This window comes from Tamandua tetradactyla, chromosome 19 (assembly GCF_023851605.1).
Source record: "Tamandua tetradactyla isolate mTamTet1 chromosome 19, mTamTet1.pri, whole genome shotgun sequence".
Taxonomy (NCBI): Eukaryota; Metazoa; Chordata; class Mammalia; order Pilosa; family Myrmecophagidae; genus Tamandua; species Tamandua tetradactyla.
The window spans coordinates 9,033,333-9,048,746 of NC_135345.1; the positions used below are offsets into that span (position 1 = coordinate 9,033,333).

General features: G+C 46.3%; 1 protein-coding gene across 4 annotated transcripts in view; it reads right to left on the reverse strand.

Moving 5' to 3' along the window:
* Positions 1 to 15,414, reverse strand: part of SLC2A9 (solute carrier family 2 member 9) — a 229,465-nt gene that overhangs the window by 61,085 nt on the left and 152,966 nt on the right. For all 4 annotated transcript variants that reach the window (XM_077136390.1, XM_077136391.1, XM_077136392.1 and 1 more), the window contains 2 exons: positions 12,416 to 12,517; positions 7,588 to 7,663 (listed from right to left, as the gene is read on the reverse strand). In XM_077136390.1, the coding sequence (XP_076992505.1) occupies positions 7,588 to 7,663; positions 12,416 to 12,517 (178 nt within the window). The remainder of the gene's footprint in view (positions 1 to 7,587; positions 7,664 to 12,415; positions 12,518 to 15,414) is intronic.

A 15,414-nucleotide genomic window follows, 5' to 3' on the forward strand; every position in this document is an offset into this window, starting at 1 on the left:
CCTCCTGCCTCTGACCTTGGGCTCCTGGGCTCTTCCTTCACCTGGGAACACCTGCCCTCCCATCTGCTTGGTGAACTCCTCCCTGGTTCATCTTTCCACACGTGGACCTAGTATTTCCTCCTCTGGGAAGCCTTTTCAGACACATCCAAGCACAATGCACCACCTGGCAATACCTCCATTACTACTCTTAGTAGATTTCACTTGATTCTCTTCCTAAAACCTAGTGCTGTCTCCTATTCATCTCTTTAAATTTAGACCTACAGTCGGTGCTTAATCAATTAGTCTTTGACTTGAATTAACTCTTTTTTGTTGTGAGGGCCAAAGTGCTTAAAAATCTGAGAAAACAGACACTCTTCTCCTGTCTAGCACAGTGGGCTGAATGCTGGTCTCCAAAATGACACGTCCTCATCCTAATCCCCAGAACCTATGACATGACCTTATATGGCCAAAGATGTGATTAAATTGAGCATCCTGAGCATAGGAGTTTACCTTGGATTATCTTGGTAAGAACTAAACACAATCATATGTACATTTTTAAGAAAGGCAGCGGGAGTTTTGGGGCAGACACACAGAGAAGAAGATGCTGTGTAGATGCAGGCAGAGATCGGAGGGAAGAGCCTAAAAGCCAAGGAGTGCTGCAGCCACCCAAAGTGAGGAGAGAGGCATGAACAGATTCTCCCCTGGAGCCTCGGGAGGGAGCACGAGGCTGATACCCTGATTTTGGATTTCTGGTCTCTAGAACTCAGAGAGAAGACATTTCTACCATTTTAACCCCTTAGTTTATGCGACTTTGTTATGATGGCCTCAGGAAATAAGACCCCGGGACAGGGAATTGTTGTGTCACCCATCCCAGGGGTTGCAAGGAATAATTACATGCCACATTTCTCTGCCAGGTTCCCCGGAGCGTGCCCAGGTCATGGCCGGGATGAAGACAGCTGCTGATGGAAGCCTCCAGAAGGCCCAGGAGCCAGGCCTGTCGCTGGGGCCAAGGACGGCAGAACCAGTTTCAGAACCTTTCCACATTTCTGTTGAAAATTCATGCTTCTGCTTCAAAATCTTGGCAGACTCACATTTTTTATCAGGGCAGCGTTTGCCTGGGAATGCCTGAGGGATAATACTTTCTGGAAAGGATTTCACAAAAGTCATAAGGAACATTGCCACGTACTCATATTCAAGTTCAGGAGATAAGCTCACTAATTAACTTCAGCTTTCACCTGCAGGAAAGAGATAAGTAGGGAAACTGATATATGAGGAAAAGCTAGGGAAACTGGGAGGAAAGATGAGACTTTAAAGTTGGGCATATGTGGGTTCAAACCCTGGCCAGGTTACCCATTGGCCGTGTAGACATCTTCCTTGCAGAGATGTTTGCAGATTATGGCTGCAGCAAAGTACCCAGCGAAGAACAGGTGCTCAGCTTAAGGAAGGTATTATTACTAATTTAAAAATTTTCCCTTGGTCTTCTTGAGTAAGCAGTACACACGTCACAACCTTTGTAAGCAGCTTGCCTATCCATCTCAGTTTGGTAGAAACTGTCAAGACTATGGAAATATTTTCATTCCAAATCCTATTTGATGCACCTACAGCTGCTTCAGTTTGAGGGAATCTTTCCCAAATTTGGTGACTGAAAGCAGAATTGTTGCATCACTCTGACTTAAGGGGCATCGGCTACTTATTACCTATATGATCAATAACCTCTCCAAGGCCCCGTTGCCATGTGTGCTGATTGGGAATAGCCTGCTCTGCACTGTGGGGCTGCAGTGAAGTTGAAATGCAATTGCTCGAGTAAAATACTCAGCACAGAACCCGGAATGCTGGCCAAGTCCACTTTTGCCCCATGGCCGAGGCCTGTGCACAAGTGGGCAGAAGCACACAGTTTGGCCAGCTCACATAGTATGTGTCTCTGGAAGGTCACAGAGCCTGAGTTGCTGACCACTGTGTCTGGAGGTTTCTACACTCAGGGGTGTGTGTGGGGCTGGGCTAGCTATGGAGGAATCTTCTGGAAGCTTATTAAAATGCCATTCCTGGGCCTCGCCTCAGCAGACTGCCTGGCAGTCTGGTCTGGGCATATTGTAAGCAGAAAAGGGGGGCTCTGAAGTACCTGAATCTGGTTCAGCTCCTTATTTCACCAGCAGGGAAACTGAGATCCAGAGAGAGCCAAGGACTTGTCCAAATCACTGTGGTTTGGGGAAATTTAGTGAGATTCTCAGAAGCTTCCATGGACCATCTCTATTGAATACTGTGTTCTCTTTGGGGATTGCACTAGATCTCCTTCTCCTGGCCAGGAATAGAGGCTCAGAGAAGTGACCAATGAGAGGTCACAAGGTCAGCTCAAGGTCAATTAATCAAAAGCCAAATACACTAAGTACATTCTTGAATAAGAATACGCTAATAAAATGAACTCGAGTCTATGAAAGTGCAAGTAGCCTTTGCTATCTGAACATCTGCCATCCAAACTCTCCTTTCTAAACACAGGAATCGAGTAAATGAAGATAAATGTGTTGACATATCCCTTGCTGTCCAAATCCTTGTTACCTTTTAAATGTATGGATCTCTGCAACCAAACAGATTTTGAGAGGAAGGGATAGATAGATTCTTATTGCAGAGAAGAATCTATTGCCACTCAGCCATGTCTTCTCCCTCCCTAGCAACCTTTGGCTATATATAGCAACAGAGAATTGAGTCAGAAAATAGAAGGAAGGAAGGAAGAAAGGAAGACTCATGGGGGATGGGAGAGGAAGGAAAATTCTTCAAAATTTACTCAAACAGACAACATGAAGACCTAAATAGAAATTCAAAGAAGCTATTAAAATCATTCTATTTAGTACAAAATTCTGTACATTCTTGATAAATAATTAAAAAAAAACAAGATAATTTCAGCAAACTGTTTTCCTCTATGATCCGGCTTTCAGCAATTTGACCATTTAGTGTGCTGGCTTTGGATCAATGAATTTTCAGTGACTTGTTTTGCTTCCTGCCTGGCCAATAGGTGGAGAGGTGGACCCTTGGAAGTCAGTGTCGCATGTTGAGACGTCAAAATAATAAGGGTCTTTGACATTTCTTTATAACCTGCTGCAGTAGTTTGGAACTGTTTTGTACCCCAGAAAAGGCCATGTTCTTTTAACCCATTCTTGTGGGTGCAGATCTATTCTGGGTGGGACATTTTGGTTGGATTGTGTGCTAGTTTGAAGCTATTATGTATCACAGAAAAGCCATGTCCTTTAATTCTCATTCAATATTGTGGGGTGGAATCTTTTTCATTATCTCCATGGAGATATGATCCACCCAATTCTGGGTCATAACTTTTGATTAGATGATTTCTATGGAGATGTGTCTCCACCCATTCAAGGTAAGGTTGCTTACTGGAGCCCTTTAAGAGGGAACCACTTTGAAAAAAGCTTTAGAGCCACGAGAGCCAGGAGAGTCACCAGAACCAACAGAGCTAACAGAATGGACAGAGACCCGGGGAAGCCATTGAAGAGAAAGCTAGCAGATCTCATCATATGCCTTTTCAGCTGAGAGAGAAACCCTGAACATCATCGGCCTTCTTGAACCAAGATATCTTTCCCTGGATTCCTTAGATTGGACATTTTTATAGTCTTGCTTTAATTTGGAAATTTCCACAGCCTTAGAATTGTAAATTTGCAACTTAATAAATGTCCCTTTATAAAAGCTGTTCCATTACTGTTTATTGCATTCCAGCAGCTTGCAAAAGAAAAGTTGTTCCAATTGAGAAGTGACCCAGCCAATTCGAGGTGGGTCTTAATCCTTTCCTGGAGCCCTTTATGAGAGGATAAAAGGCAGAAACACCAAGAGAAAGAGAGAACAGAGACAGAAACACCCTAGAGACGGTAAGAGAGGACCCAGAGATGCTCAGAATGAAGGCCACTGGAACCAGAAGCTGAAAGCAAAGAGACCCTGGAGTGAAGGGATAGCAGGTGCCATGAGCCTTCCCATGTGACAGAGGAACCCCAGATGCCAGTAGTCTTTCTTCAGAGAAAGTATCTCCCTCTCAGTGCTTTAATTTGGGCATTTTCATGGCCATAAACTAATTAATATTGCCAATAAACTAATAAATCCCCATTGTAAAAGCCAACTCATTTCTGATAAATTGCATTCTGGCAGCTTTAGCAAACTGAACATCTGTTATAAATTTCTCTGAAATTTACTGAAGTGCTTTTAAAACCAAGCCTCTCCTGTCTTTCAGATTTTATTTCCAGTTTATTCCCTACACTGAAACTTTTTAAACACAAATCAGAAAATGTAAATTGATGCACAGACAGCTCATTGCTGCTGTTTTAGAACTTGCCTCGTAGACCTGAAATCCCACAGCACGTGTTCTCATATGTTAGCGTATGTCCAAACTCTTTCAAGGCTGCCTACTTCTGCGAGTACGAAATCTAGTTATTTCAGCCTGCAAGGCCCAGGGTGACATGGCTACTGCTTTCCTGTATCTTGACCTTGCCTGCAGCCCCTCTTCCTCCCACATTCTCTCCTCCAGTTAAATTGTGTGTCCTTAAATCCCACCAGTGCACCTAGCTCTCTGACTTCTGTCTTTCACACAGATGTTCCTCCTGTCCCTTTCAGCTGGCCTTCTCCAGGGCCATTGCTAGAACAAGTGGCACCTTCATGAATTAGAAAAGGCATCCCTTCATCAAATAAAACATCCCAGAAGTTAGCATATTACTGTGTACCCTGAACAACTACACCCTGTGGCCCTAGGCAGCCTGGCCAGGGAAGGTTCCAGACCCCTGGCGTGTGCACGTATGTGCCCATTGGATTGTCTGCTCATCCCTCCCAAGAGGTCAGGGCACACCCACACTCCACCCACCCCTTTCCCTTCCCTCCAGGTGGTCAACCAGGTTTGGAATCAGGCCGAGGATGGGATTCAGACTTCTGAAGGCTGGTGTGCTGGTTTGGAGCTGTATGCAACCCAGAAAAACATGTTCTTAAACTTCATCCATTCCTGTGGGTGTGAGCCCATTGTAGGGAGGATTTCGGTGAGGCTACTTCAGTTAAACGTGGCCCACCGCAATCAGGATGGCCTCAGCCCTGTTACTGGAGGCCTTTGTAAGTAGAACGAAACTCAGACAGAGAAAGCCATGGGAAGCAAGAGCTGCAGACCCACAGAGCCCAGCAGAGAACAGAGGCCAGGAGAGGCCACCATGTGCTCTGCCATGTGACAGTAGAGCCCAGGGCCAAGGGTCACTGGTAGCCGGCCCCACAACACCGGTTTTGGGAAGAAGCATCGCCTTGATGAGGCCTTGATTTGGACTTTTCCTAGCCTCAAAACTATGAGCCAATAAATTCCCATTGTTGAAGCCAGCCCATTGCATGGTATTTGGTTTAGCAACAAGACAACAAATACCATGGGGTAGAAGGAACATCTGGGGCTGCTGGGGGACAGAGGCAGCCTGCACACTTGTGTGTAAGTGCATGTGTGTGAACAGGGTACATGTGTGGGGCGTGCTTTCCTGAGCATGTACATACTCATTGTCTGCTTGTGGGTTGATGCAGAGACAGCTTATCTCGGCTGTTTTAGAACGTGCCATAAGCAGGAGCATTGCGGTGTGGAATTTGTATGTTTAGTTCTTCGAATCTCAGAATAATTACTGATGAGTCAGAAATAAATCTACATCTTTTATCTATATTATGCATTCTTTATGGGGGCAAAAATTGGTCCTTACTGGGGGATTAAAAAAAGTCTAATATATCACAATGGTTTGTGAGTCTTCAAAACTCAGCCCTACTGACAAAATCTTATTTCTTAGAATTTAATTTCTCTGGTTATTCAGAAATTAAATTTAATTGAAATTAATTTACATTCAGTTTATGTTAAATTTGATAGTAAAAATTTCACCTGAAGGGGAAAATAATGGATATAAAGTTGAGAAAAAGTAATCCCTATCTGTCTATCATCTAGTTCAATCTATCATCTTTCTATCCCTAGCCATCTCGTTATCTCTCTCTCCACCATTATCATTTACATATTTGTCTACCTATCAACTATATCTATCTATCTGTCTATCTATCTATGTTCTTATCTTCCTATCTACCTATCTATCTATATCTAAATCCTACCTATCTGTATCTATCACCTATCTATCTCTATCATCTATCATCAATCAATCAATCGCTCTATCTCCATGCATGTAAAAGAACTGGAAGGTTATTTCTCTTCTGTGCTTCCTTTCCTTTTTCCCTCCCTTTCCCTCTCCTTCCCTCCCTTCCATCCAACAATCCAGACAGGGTAGCCTGGACACTGAGAGCGCTGTCTTTGGGGCCAGACCACCTGAATTAAAACCCTGCAACAGCCCAACTGTATGTTCCCATGCAAGTTATATCACCTCTCAGTATGTAAAATGGGGGTAATAGTAATAATAAAACCTACCTCATGGGAGGTTCTGAAGACAATAATCCATGTAATGGGCTCCAAATAGTTCCCTATACATAGAAGGCACTTAATAAATCTCAGCTACTGTTATGTTAAAATGCTAATTATGATTGTGCCTGACTGGTGAGTAGAGATATTTTTGTTTCTTCCACATAGTTGCATTTTAAAATTTTCTATTCTGCATATATTACATTTACAAAAAAGAAGAGTTAGAAATAGAATCAACACAAGGTTTGACAATGATCAAAGAGATAAACTTTTGAAGGGTATGAAATGGTGTTGATGGTAAAATAACCTAAGCCCTGGGTTGATTTTTCTTTTCTTGCCTTCCCCTCCTCAGATCCATTCTTTACCATCTTTGGCCTCTTTTATCCAAAGAAAAAGCTCTTTTACTGTGCCTCATTTATTATACTTCTCTGCCACTGCCCTGGGGATACGCACACAGACAAAATATGTAGCAGGAAACCATCTTCCTTGTTGTCTTTTTATTTCCCTTCACCTTATTTCAACTCTCTGTAAAGACTCCTTTAGTTGCCACAGGCAAACTCCCTGCTGGGGGATAGGGAGCCTTCTCATTTAATTGGGGAAGGACAGCCCTACATGAGGACCCTCTTAGAGGTCTGAATTGACTCCTGTCTAAGCCCTGAACTAGTTAATGTGACTAGGTGGAGGGTACGGTCACACCTTCCTGGGTGGGTCTTCCTGGGATTTGCTTCTCCTTTTTCACTTAGAAGCGTTTGAGGTGATTTCAAACCCAAATGGGAGCCTCCCTTCCACAGGTGATATTCCCCAGCCGTCTGGGGAGGGAGAGGGACGCCTTACCTGGCCCGTCTGGGGAGGGAGAGGGATGCCTTACCTGGCCCGTCTGGGGAGGGAGAGGGACGCCTTACCTGGCCCGTCTGGGGAGGGAGAGGGACGCCTTACCTGGCCCGTCTGGGGAGGGAGAGGGATGCCTTACCTGGCCCGTCTGGGGAGGGAGAGGGACGCCTTACCTGGCCCGTCTGGGGAGGGAGAGGGACGCCTTACCTGGCCCGTCTGGGGAGGGAGAAGGACGCCTTACCTGGCCCGTCTGGGGAGGGAGAGGGACGCCTTACCTGGCCCGTCTGGGGAGGGAGAGGGACGCCTTACCTGGCCCGTCTGGGGAGGGAGAGGGATGCCTTACCTGGCCCGTCTGGGGAGGGAGAGGGACGCCTTACCTGGCCCGCTGCAGAAGGCGGCAATGATGACAAGGATGCATACGATACTCAGGTAAGGGATCCAGGAGGCACGGTCCTGGCAGGAAACAGCACCGTGGGTAGGTGGGGAGGCTGTGGCTTGTCAGGAGACCTGGGCTCCTGCTCCTGCCCCAGCCCCACCTCACCGCCCCCCAGGAGACCTTGGACAGGTCACTCTGTGTCTTCAAGCCCCAGGTTCAGCATCCACGTAAAAGGGGTGATGATGACCCCGAAGTCATTCCATCTGCTTATTTTAAGGGAGGAGATGAAATGATGCCTGCAAAGAGGTTAGCATAGTCCCTGCATACAGTAGGTGGTAAATAAACGAACAACTCACACTGATGGTTGAGCGCTTAGCCTGAAGCAGACAGTACGGGAAGTTTTTCTGGACATTATCTCGTGTAATAAATTTTTCTTAGGTGTCACGATTACTCTGCAAGGTGCCCATATTTCTAACCTGCCATCCTGGCACAGTAGGAGATGAGTTCATTCATGTCCCTAAATGTTCCTGGGGGGGGGGTTGCCACTTGTGGTAGGAGGGGGTCACTGGGTTCTGGGTGTAGAAAGACATTTAGGAAATAGCCCTGTTCTAGCAGACTCGAGCCACGGCAGTTGGGACCTGGTGTCACACGTGCGGGGCTGCCCCGAGCGCGGGCGGAGGGACCTAGAGAGCCCCAGGATGGGCAGCTGGTCTAGGCTGGGGAGGTCCAGGAAAGGCTTTGTGGAGCACCTGTGCCCACCCTGGAGACTGAGCAGGAGTCAGCCGAGCAGGGAAGGACAGGAAAGGGGGATAGCCCAGCCCCGGCAGGGGAACAGATGGTGAGAGAGCATGGTGCCCTGGTGCCTGCGGGCAGCTCAGAGTGCAGGGCAAGGCCACAGGTGGGAGTGAGAGCAGCAGACCGTCCCTCTTCTCACACCCTTCTGTGTCAAAGTCCACCAGACCGGGACACAGGAGGAACTGGGGGTGAGAAAGGCTGCACTGGCCCTTTGTGGCTCACTTCTGATTCGCTCGCTCACTCATTCATTCAGAAGATCTTTTTGTGCTCCTCTTGGGTGCCATGCTTGTGGTTCATTATCTTATCCTGAGTGCTAAGGACATAGTAAGTGGACAGTAATATTTGTTAAAAGAGGAAAGAAGCTAGAAGGAAAGATGCATGCTTTTGTGAGCAGGTGTGACAGTGGCACCTGATCTGGCAGCAGCGTTTTATTTTCTTTTCAAAATGAAGCCTTGGGAGAGAGGGAGGTTCCCCCCCCCCCCCCAAAAAAAACTGGTTTTGACATATTTTTGAAGCTCCTGGAAAAGAGGCTGCTGGGTTTGAAGGTTTCAGCAAAAGAAGGAAGGTGGCATTAGCCAATTGCATCTAGTATTCAGATTAATCTTTATTCCCGCTCTTTCCCTAATAAAGGGTTTAAGTTTCATTCAATTCAAATCAATATCCCCAAGAACTTATTGAGCACTTGCTGTGTGCTAAGCTGGGAGGATGGGAGAGAATAGAATAGAAACACATATTAAAATCCTTAGAGACCTAATTGAAGCCCAACTCTGCAAGTGAAATCATTGCCATCTCCCCATGCATGGGACATGACATCCAGGGGTGAAAGTTTCCCTAACAACATGGGAGATGACTCCCAGGGATGAGTTCAGCCCTGGCACTGTGGGATCAACAATTCCATCTTGACCAAAAGTGGGGAAAGAAGTGTAACTAATACAGTATCAGTGGCAGAGAGAGTTCAAATAGAGTCAAGAGTCTACTCTGGAGGTTGCTCTTACACAAGCTTCAGTTAGACATTTCTACCTATCATAACCTGCCAAACCCCAACTAGGACCATTCCAGCCTTAAGATCCTAGGGCAATATATAAGATTCCACAAGGGTTCCGTGCACTAGAATAACTTTCCAGAAACTTGCAACATCCAGATGGGTCCCTGAACCAGTTCCATCTCCCTACCCCATATTAATGACAGCCCCTTCCAATATGAAACAGAATGGCCATTGCTCAAACAACCCTAAAGAGAGGGATGAAAAGATCAAAGGTGATGGTGGAGCTATACAGAGAAGACAGGATTTAACAAATGAATATGAATGCTGAATCATTAAATTTCTATCTCTTTTAGTCTCCAGTATCTCACAGCAGTAGAAATAAAAACCTAAAATTGTGAAATTATAACCCATGTCAAACTCTGAAATAAGTTCTACAAGTAATTGTGGTGTTGTGCTTTGAAATTTATTGGGTTTTTTTGTACACACGTTATTTTTCACAAAAAAGAATGAAAAAAAGTAGATTGTGGTGATGAAAAAAATATTTAAGCCCTCTAGCCTCCTGTATTCTGGAGCAGCTAGAAGGAAAAATATGAGAGGATCGTATGGTAGCCTATGACAAACTCTGGGATCTGTCCTATAACTACTTGTTGAAGAGTGCTTTGAAAACTATTGCTTTTTTATTTCTTTGCTTTGTATATATGTTATACTGTACAATAAAAAAGTTAAAAAAAACAAAAAGCCTTCGAGTCCAAATTAAAGAGTTTATATTTGTTGTCACATATGTTCACTCACTCAACCTTCCAACACATAGACTGTGCATTTACTAGGCACTAGAACTCCTTTACTGACATAAAAAAAAAAGGTCTTGGTTACTCGCCTGGGCGGTGGGAACACAGAGACAATGCAGCCATGGCTCTCTCCCTGCAGGACTCAGTTCTACTGGGAGAGAGGGAGGAGTCCATGGTGACAGCCAATACCCTGCGATAAGTGACGCCAGGGTCCCCTGGGTCCATTGGAACACAGAGGAGGACACCGTACCCGGATTTGGGGCAGGGAAGAATTGTTGGAGGAAGAGGCATATCCAAGGCTTCCTGAGTCCAGAATGCAAAGAGAAGCTAGTGGAACAAAGAGAGCCCTAGGAAGCGGAAATAGCTAGACATTTGGGGAGCAGATGGGGTGCGCGACTGGAAACAAGGCTGGTCACGATGGGAAGAGCTCTGAAATTGTGTTAACTGAGGACTTATTGGGGTTCTCTTGCTTCAGGGGGCTCTTCCACACATCTGACAAGGGCTGCAGCAAGCCAGTGCTCTAGAACATCACAAAATTGTCTTCCTCCAAACCACCAAGGACCCTGCTTGGTCAACCCAAGGAGGCTGAAAAGCCATTCTGCCCAGGTCAACATCAGGTCTAGCCTTGGGAAGGAAAAGTCTCTGCCAGCACCTGAGCCATGCGGAAGCTGTCCCCCTCACCCGCCTGATCAGCATGCCCACTGGCACTTCCTCCTTCAAGGCGAGGCTGCTGCTCACTGGACACCACCGCAATAAAACTGGATGATATTGCCTTGTTCTAGAAATGCTTGGGACGTTAAGACATTTGGCAGATGATCAAAAGGGTAATTTCCTATGGAGAGACTCATTTTTGAAAAATGCAAAGACTTACTGACCTATTCTTGAAAACCCAAGGCTTTATCTAAGACTCTATAAAAGTTTTACTTATAAAGTTTATTTTTCAGAAACTTAAAATCTCCAGATTGTTCCTATGCCAGAGAAGTTCGGAAACTTAGAGGTACCAGTCTCTCCCGGAACATCAACCAGTTGCATTTGCCTACCTCACAATGTCAACACCTCTTTTCAACATGAAGAAGTTAGAATGGCCACTGCCTAACTCCTGAAGATTGAGAGAAGGATCAAATGAGAGGGAGGAGCTGTAATAGAGAAGTTAGGATTTAACAAGTGATTATCGCTATTGAATCATTAAATAGATATTTCTTTTTAGTTTCTAGTGGATTAGCACAGCCAGAAAGGAAATTCCTAAAATTGTGGAACTTTTACCCACACCAGACTTTGAAATTTGCTCTATAACCACTTGTTAAACTGAACTTTGAAATTTATCACTTCTCTGTATATACACTTCGCAATAAAAAATGTTTAAAAAGAAAAAAGACTCATTGACTGCTGCGAACTTACCTCATGCTTCCCTTAGTACCAAGACCAGGATGAAGCACCAAATGAAAACCCAGTTTACGCAAGATGCCCTGAGCAGGGCAGAGGGCGGGAGGGAGACAGAGAGAGGGCTCCATAATCCTGGGCTCTAGTCCCATGTACTATTTACGTAGTCTTGGGTAGCTTATTTGTTTCTATTTCCACCTCCATTTCTGATCTCTAAAGGGGCAGGGGGCAGTTTCCTAACAGAATATGTTCATTCCTCTCAAACACACATACTAAAACACACTGTTGCAAGTGCTGACAGTGAATTTTCTCACTTAATCCTCACCCATACTCCTGGATGTGTGGAGACTACCTCCATTTTAGAGATGGGACCCTGTGGTGTGGAGAGGTTAAGCAATTTGTCAGAAGTTTTGCAGTAAGAAAGTGGGAAAGCCTGGGTTTGAACCCAGGGGGTCTGGCTCCAGGGCCCCTGCTCTTAACCACTGGGCAGAGATGGAGGCGTCGTGAAGGTGCCCAGCTCAGGACAGCCCCCCAAGCCCTCTCCACCCATGCTGGAGTGTGAGAGTCGGAAGGAGCACCTTAGAGGTCATCTGGTGCAGTATCCCTTACTCCTACTGGGGAAACAGGCTCAGACAGAGGATATGTCTTGCCTACACAGCTCAGTAGTGGCAGTGACAGAACTGTCTCCCAGTCCGAGGACCCACCACAGAGCCTTCCTCCCTGAAGGCATCCAGCAGACCCAGACCTGAGATGTCCTTTGAGGAAGCCACTGGAAGAGCTATGTGGACGATGGGAATCCCCAAGCCACAGGCTCCAGGAGCAAAAGCTGGAAGACAGCTCCAGGTTGACCTCCACCCAAGTGGGCATGACCAAACTCTCACCTGCAGTGTCAGTGTGACCGTGAGGATCCCGAAGAACACAGCCATCAGCCCGAAGCCGCCAATGAGGAGGGGTCTCCGTCCCAGGCGCTCGATGACCAAGCCCTAGGTCAGGGGAAAAGAGAGAGTCATTCCACTTCAAGCAGCCTGCAGAAGGGCTCATGACCCTGGGATCGGCCATGGGGCTGTAGCTAGAGGCCAACTTTGGCCATGGCACAGTCTAGCCCCTTTCTCCACAGCTGTAGCCAGGGGCGCAGTGGGTCTTTATGAGAAAACAAGAAGGGGAAGGAGAAGAAAGTATGGATGTGCCCTTACTAGGGTACAGCCAACGTATTCACCTTTTCTTCTAATCTTCCTAGTTAGGGAAGGGTGAACTCATCTGGTAGGGAGTTGGTAAGAAGAAGCCGGACATGGTCTTTGCAGCACTTTCTTCCCTGCTCAGACCTCTATTTCCTCAGTGTTCTCTATTTCTCTATGCCTCCATGTTGGCAGATTCCCAAGGACAGGGGCTGGGGAGAGGATTCTATCACTTTTTGCTCTGCCTGTGTCAGGGTTGGGAAATCTCATGCTAGGGCGTCATGCTAGAAAGTCCACTTGGCTGCAGACCCTGAAGCTGTGTCCCCCCAAAACAGCTTCTAGCAGGAGCAGGACTGGTGGATCTGTCTACGACTGGCTTCCGTGTCTACTTCTCAGTTGGGCAAGGGCAGGGCTCTCATTGAGCTCCTTCGAACACCGATAAGCCTGAAAAATAATGACTGCAGCCAAGTTTCAGGGGCATGCAGACGTGGTTGATATCTTCAGTTTGCCTCTTCCAGCTGTACAAACTTTAGGCACAAGAAATAAGGACTGAAATATCATCCAGGAAGGGTAGCTAAAGCAGTGGGTTGATTGAATAACAGACTGCATTCAAAACATATGCTAGGCATTCAGATGACATGGGTACTTTCTCCTCCCCTCCCCCCCCACCCCCATTTCACAGAAAGAGAACACTGAGGATCAGAGAGGTGGAGTAACCCAACAGACATCACACACACAGCCAGTATGCAAGATCTGGGAATTGAACTGAGGGCATCTTCATCCATGGCTTTTCCAGAATGGACAATCAGGCAAGGCTTTCTGGAGGAGGCAATAAATAAGGAGAGATGCATGTGAGAGCTTGTCAGGCAGTGGGACCAGTGAGAACAAAGGAAGGTGGAAGTCCAGTTAGGTGAGCGATCTGGCATGAAAGAAAGGAAAGCAGCAACAGTGACAAGGGCCACAGAGTCACAGATGCCATCTGTGCCATCTTCTGGTTCAAGAGACTGAACACTGAGATGGGCAGTGGCCATCCTGCCCCAAAGCCTCAGGGTCTCTGGCTATAGGAGTCTTTCTGTAGAGTACCCAGAAGCCTTCTGCTCTTTCCTCTCTCTCATGCACTCCTCAAATGTGCGTGGGCGAAGAAATGCTCTCTGGGCAGGTGGGCATTTTCCCCTGAGCTTTGCACTGCCTGCTCCAGCTGGCAGGGTGGGCATGATGGGCTGAGTGGCACTGCCCATCTCAAGGGCACAGTCCTGCAGGCCAGCTGAGCACCTGGAAGCCCCTGGCTCCCAGTCTCCTTGGCATGAAACTTAGGAAGGTAGAAAGCCAGGGAGAAAACATCCCTGGCCAACAACTGCCTGCTTTGGAAAGCATCTGGTACATGTCGTGAGAAAAGTGTTTTCTTCTGCTGCTTGGTAGCAAGGGCAGATCCAAACCTCTAAACTTGGCTTCCTTGACCCCCGACAGAACAGAGCATACGTGGTGTCCAGAGGTACGTGAGCCTGAACCCACGTGGACCCAGGTTAGATTCCAAGCTCTTCACTTAGCTTTCTCTGCAACCTTAGTTTCTTCCAAAACCCAGTTCCCCCACCTGGAAGATGGGAAGGGGAGCACTGCAGTTGCAGGGGAGCTGTGAGACCAGAGATAAAGAGCACACAGGATCTGCAATTACCTCGCAGATCACAGAGGCTCCTAGTAAATGACAGAGGTTGTACTATTCCTGCCAGAGGGTCTAGCACAGAAAAGTTGAGAACCACCGTCTTATACCAGATGCTGACCTTCAGGCACTGAGAGGCTCTGACTTGTCTTGTTTCCCTAAACTCTCCAGATATACCAGTGACCTGGGCCAACATAGAGCTGGAAACCTTTTCCTTAGTTGGAAATGAACTCCAAATGTGGTCTGAGAAGACATCTAGGAAATGACTGTGAAAGAAAAAAAAAAGGATGACAACCCACCATTGTCTCTATCCTAACGGGAAGCAAGTGTCAGTCTGCAGGACTCCTTTCTGCCTCGTTGCCTCAGGCCCTGTTCAAGTTCAGGCTGTCAAAAGGGATTCAACAGCTTTTCCACTCCACATTAAAATCATCTGTGAAGACATTGACTCAAGACAAGCAGCAGCCTCTGAAGGTTACTGATGTCAGCTGGAGCCTGACTGTTAGACTCTCCAAGGTCCAAGAAACCCCCTCTGCGGCCTCCCCAAGCCAGGGGGATCTTCCATTCAACAGCCATGTGTGCAGCACCCACAATGCTAGATCTTCTGGTGGAATCATAACGGGACCTTTTTGGCCAGGATAAAAAAAAAAAAATCAACTTTATTTAGGTGTAGTTTACATTCAATAAAATTCACTCTCTTCAATTACACAGTTTGGAATGTTTTAACAAATATATTCACCCATTTAGCCGCAAGCAAAATTAAGAAACAGAACATTTCCATCACTCCACAAAGTCTCCTGTGTCTCTTCACCTAGCCCCAGGCAACCACTGATCTGATGCCCATCAGTATAAATTATAGGTTTATTCTTTTTAAGAGTTTTATATCATGCATTGTGATGTTTTTGAGATTCATTCATGTTACTGAATTTATCAATAGTTCATCCCTTTTATTGCTGAGTAGTACTCCACTGTTAGGATATACTGTAATTTGTGTCTCCTTTCACCTGGTGATGGACATTGGGTTGTTTCCACTTTTTGGCTCTTATGAAAT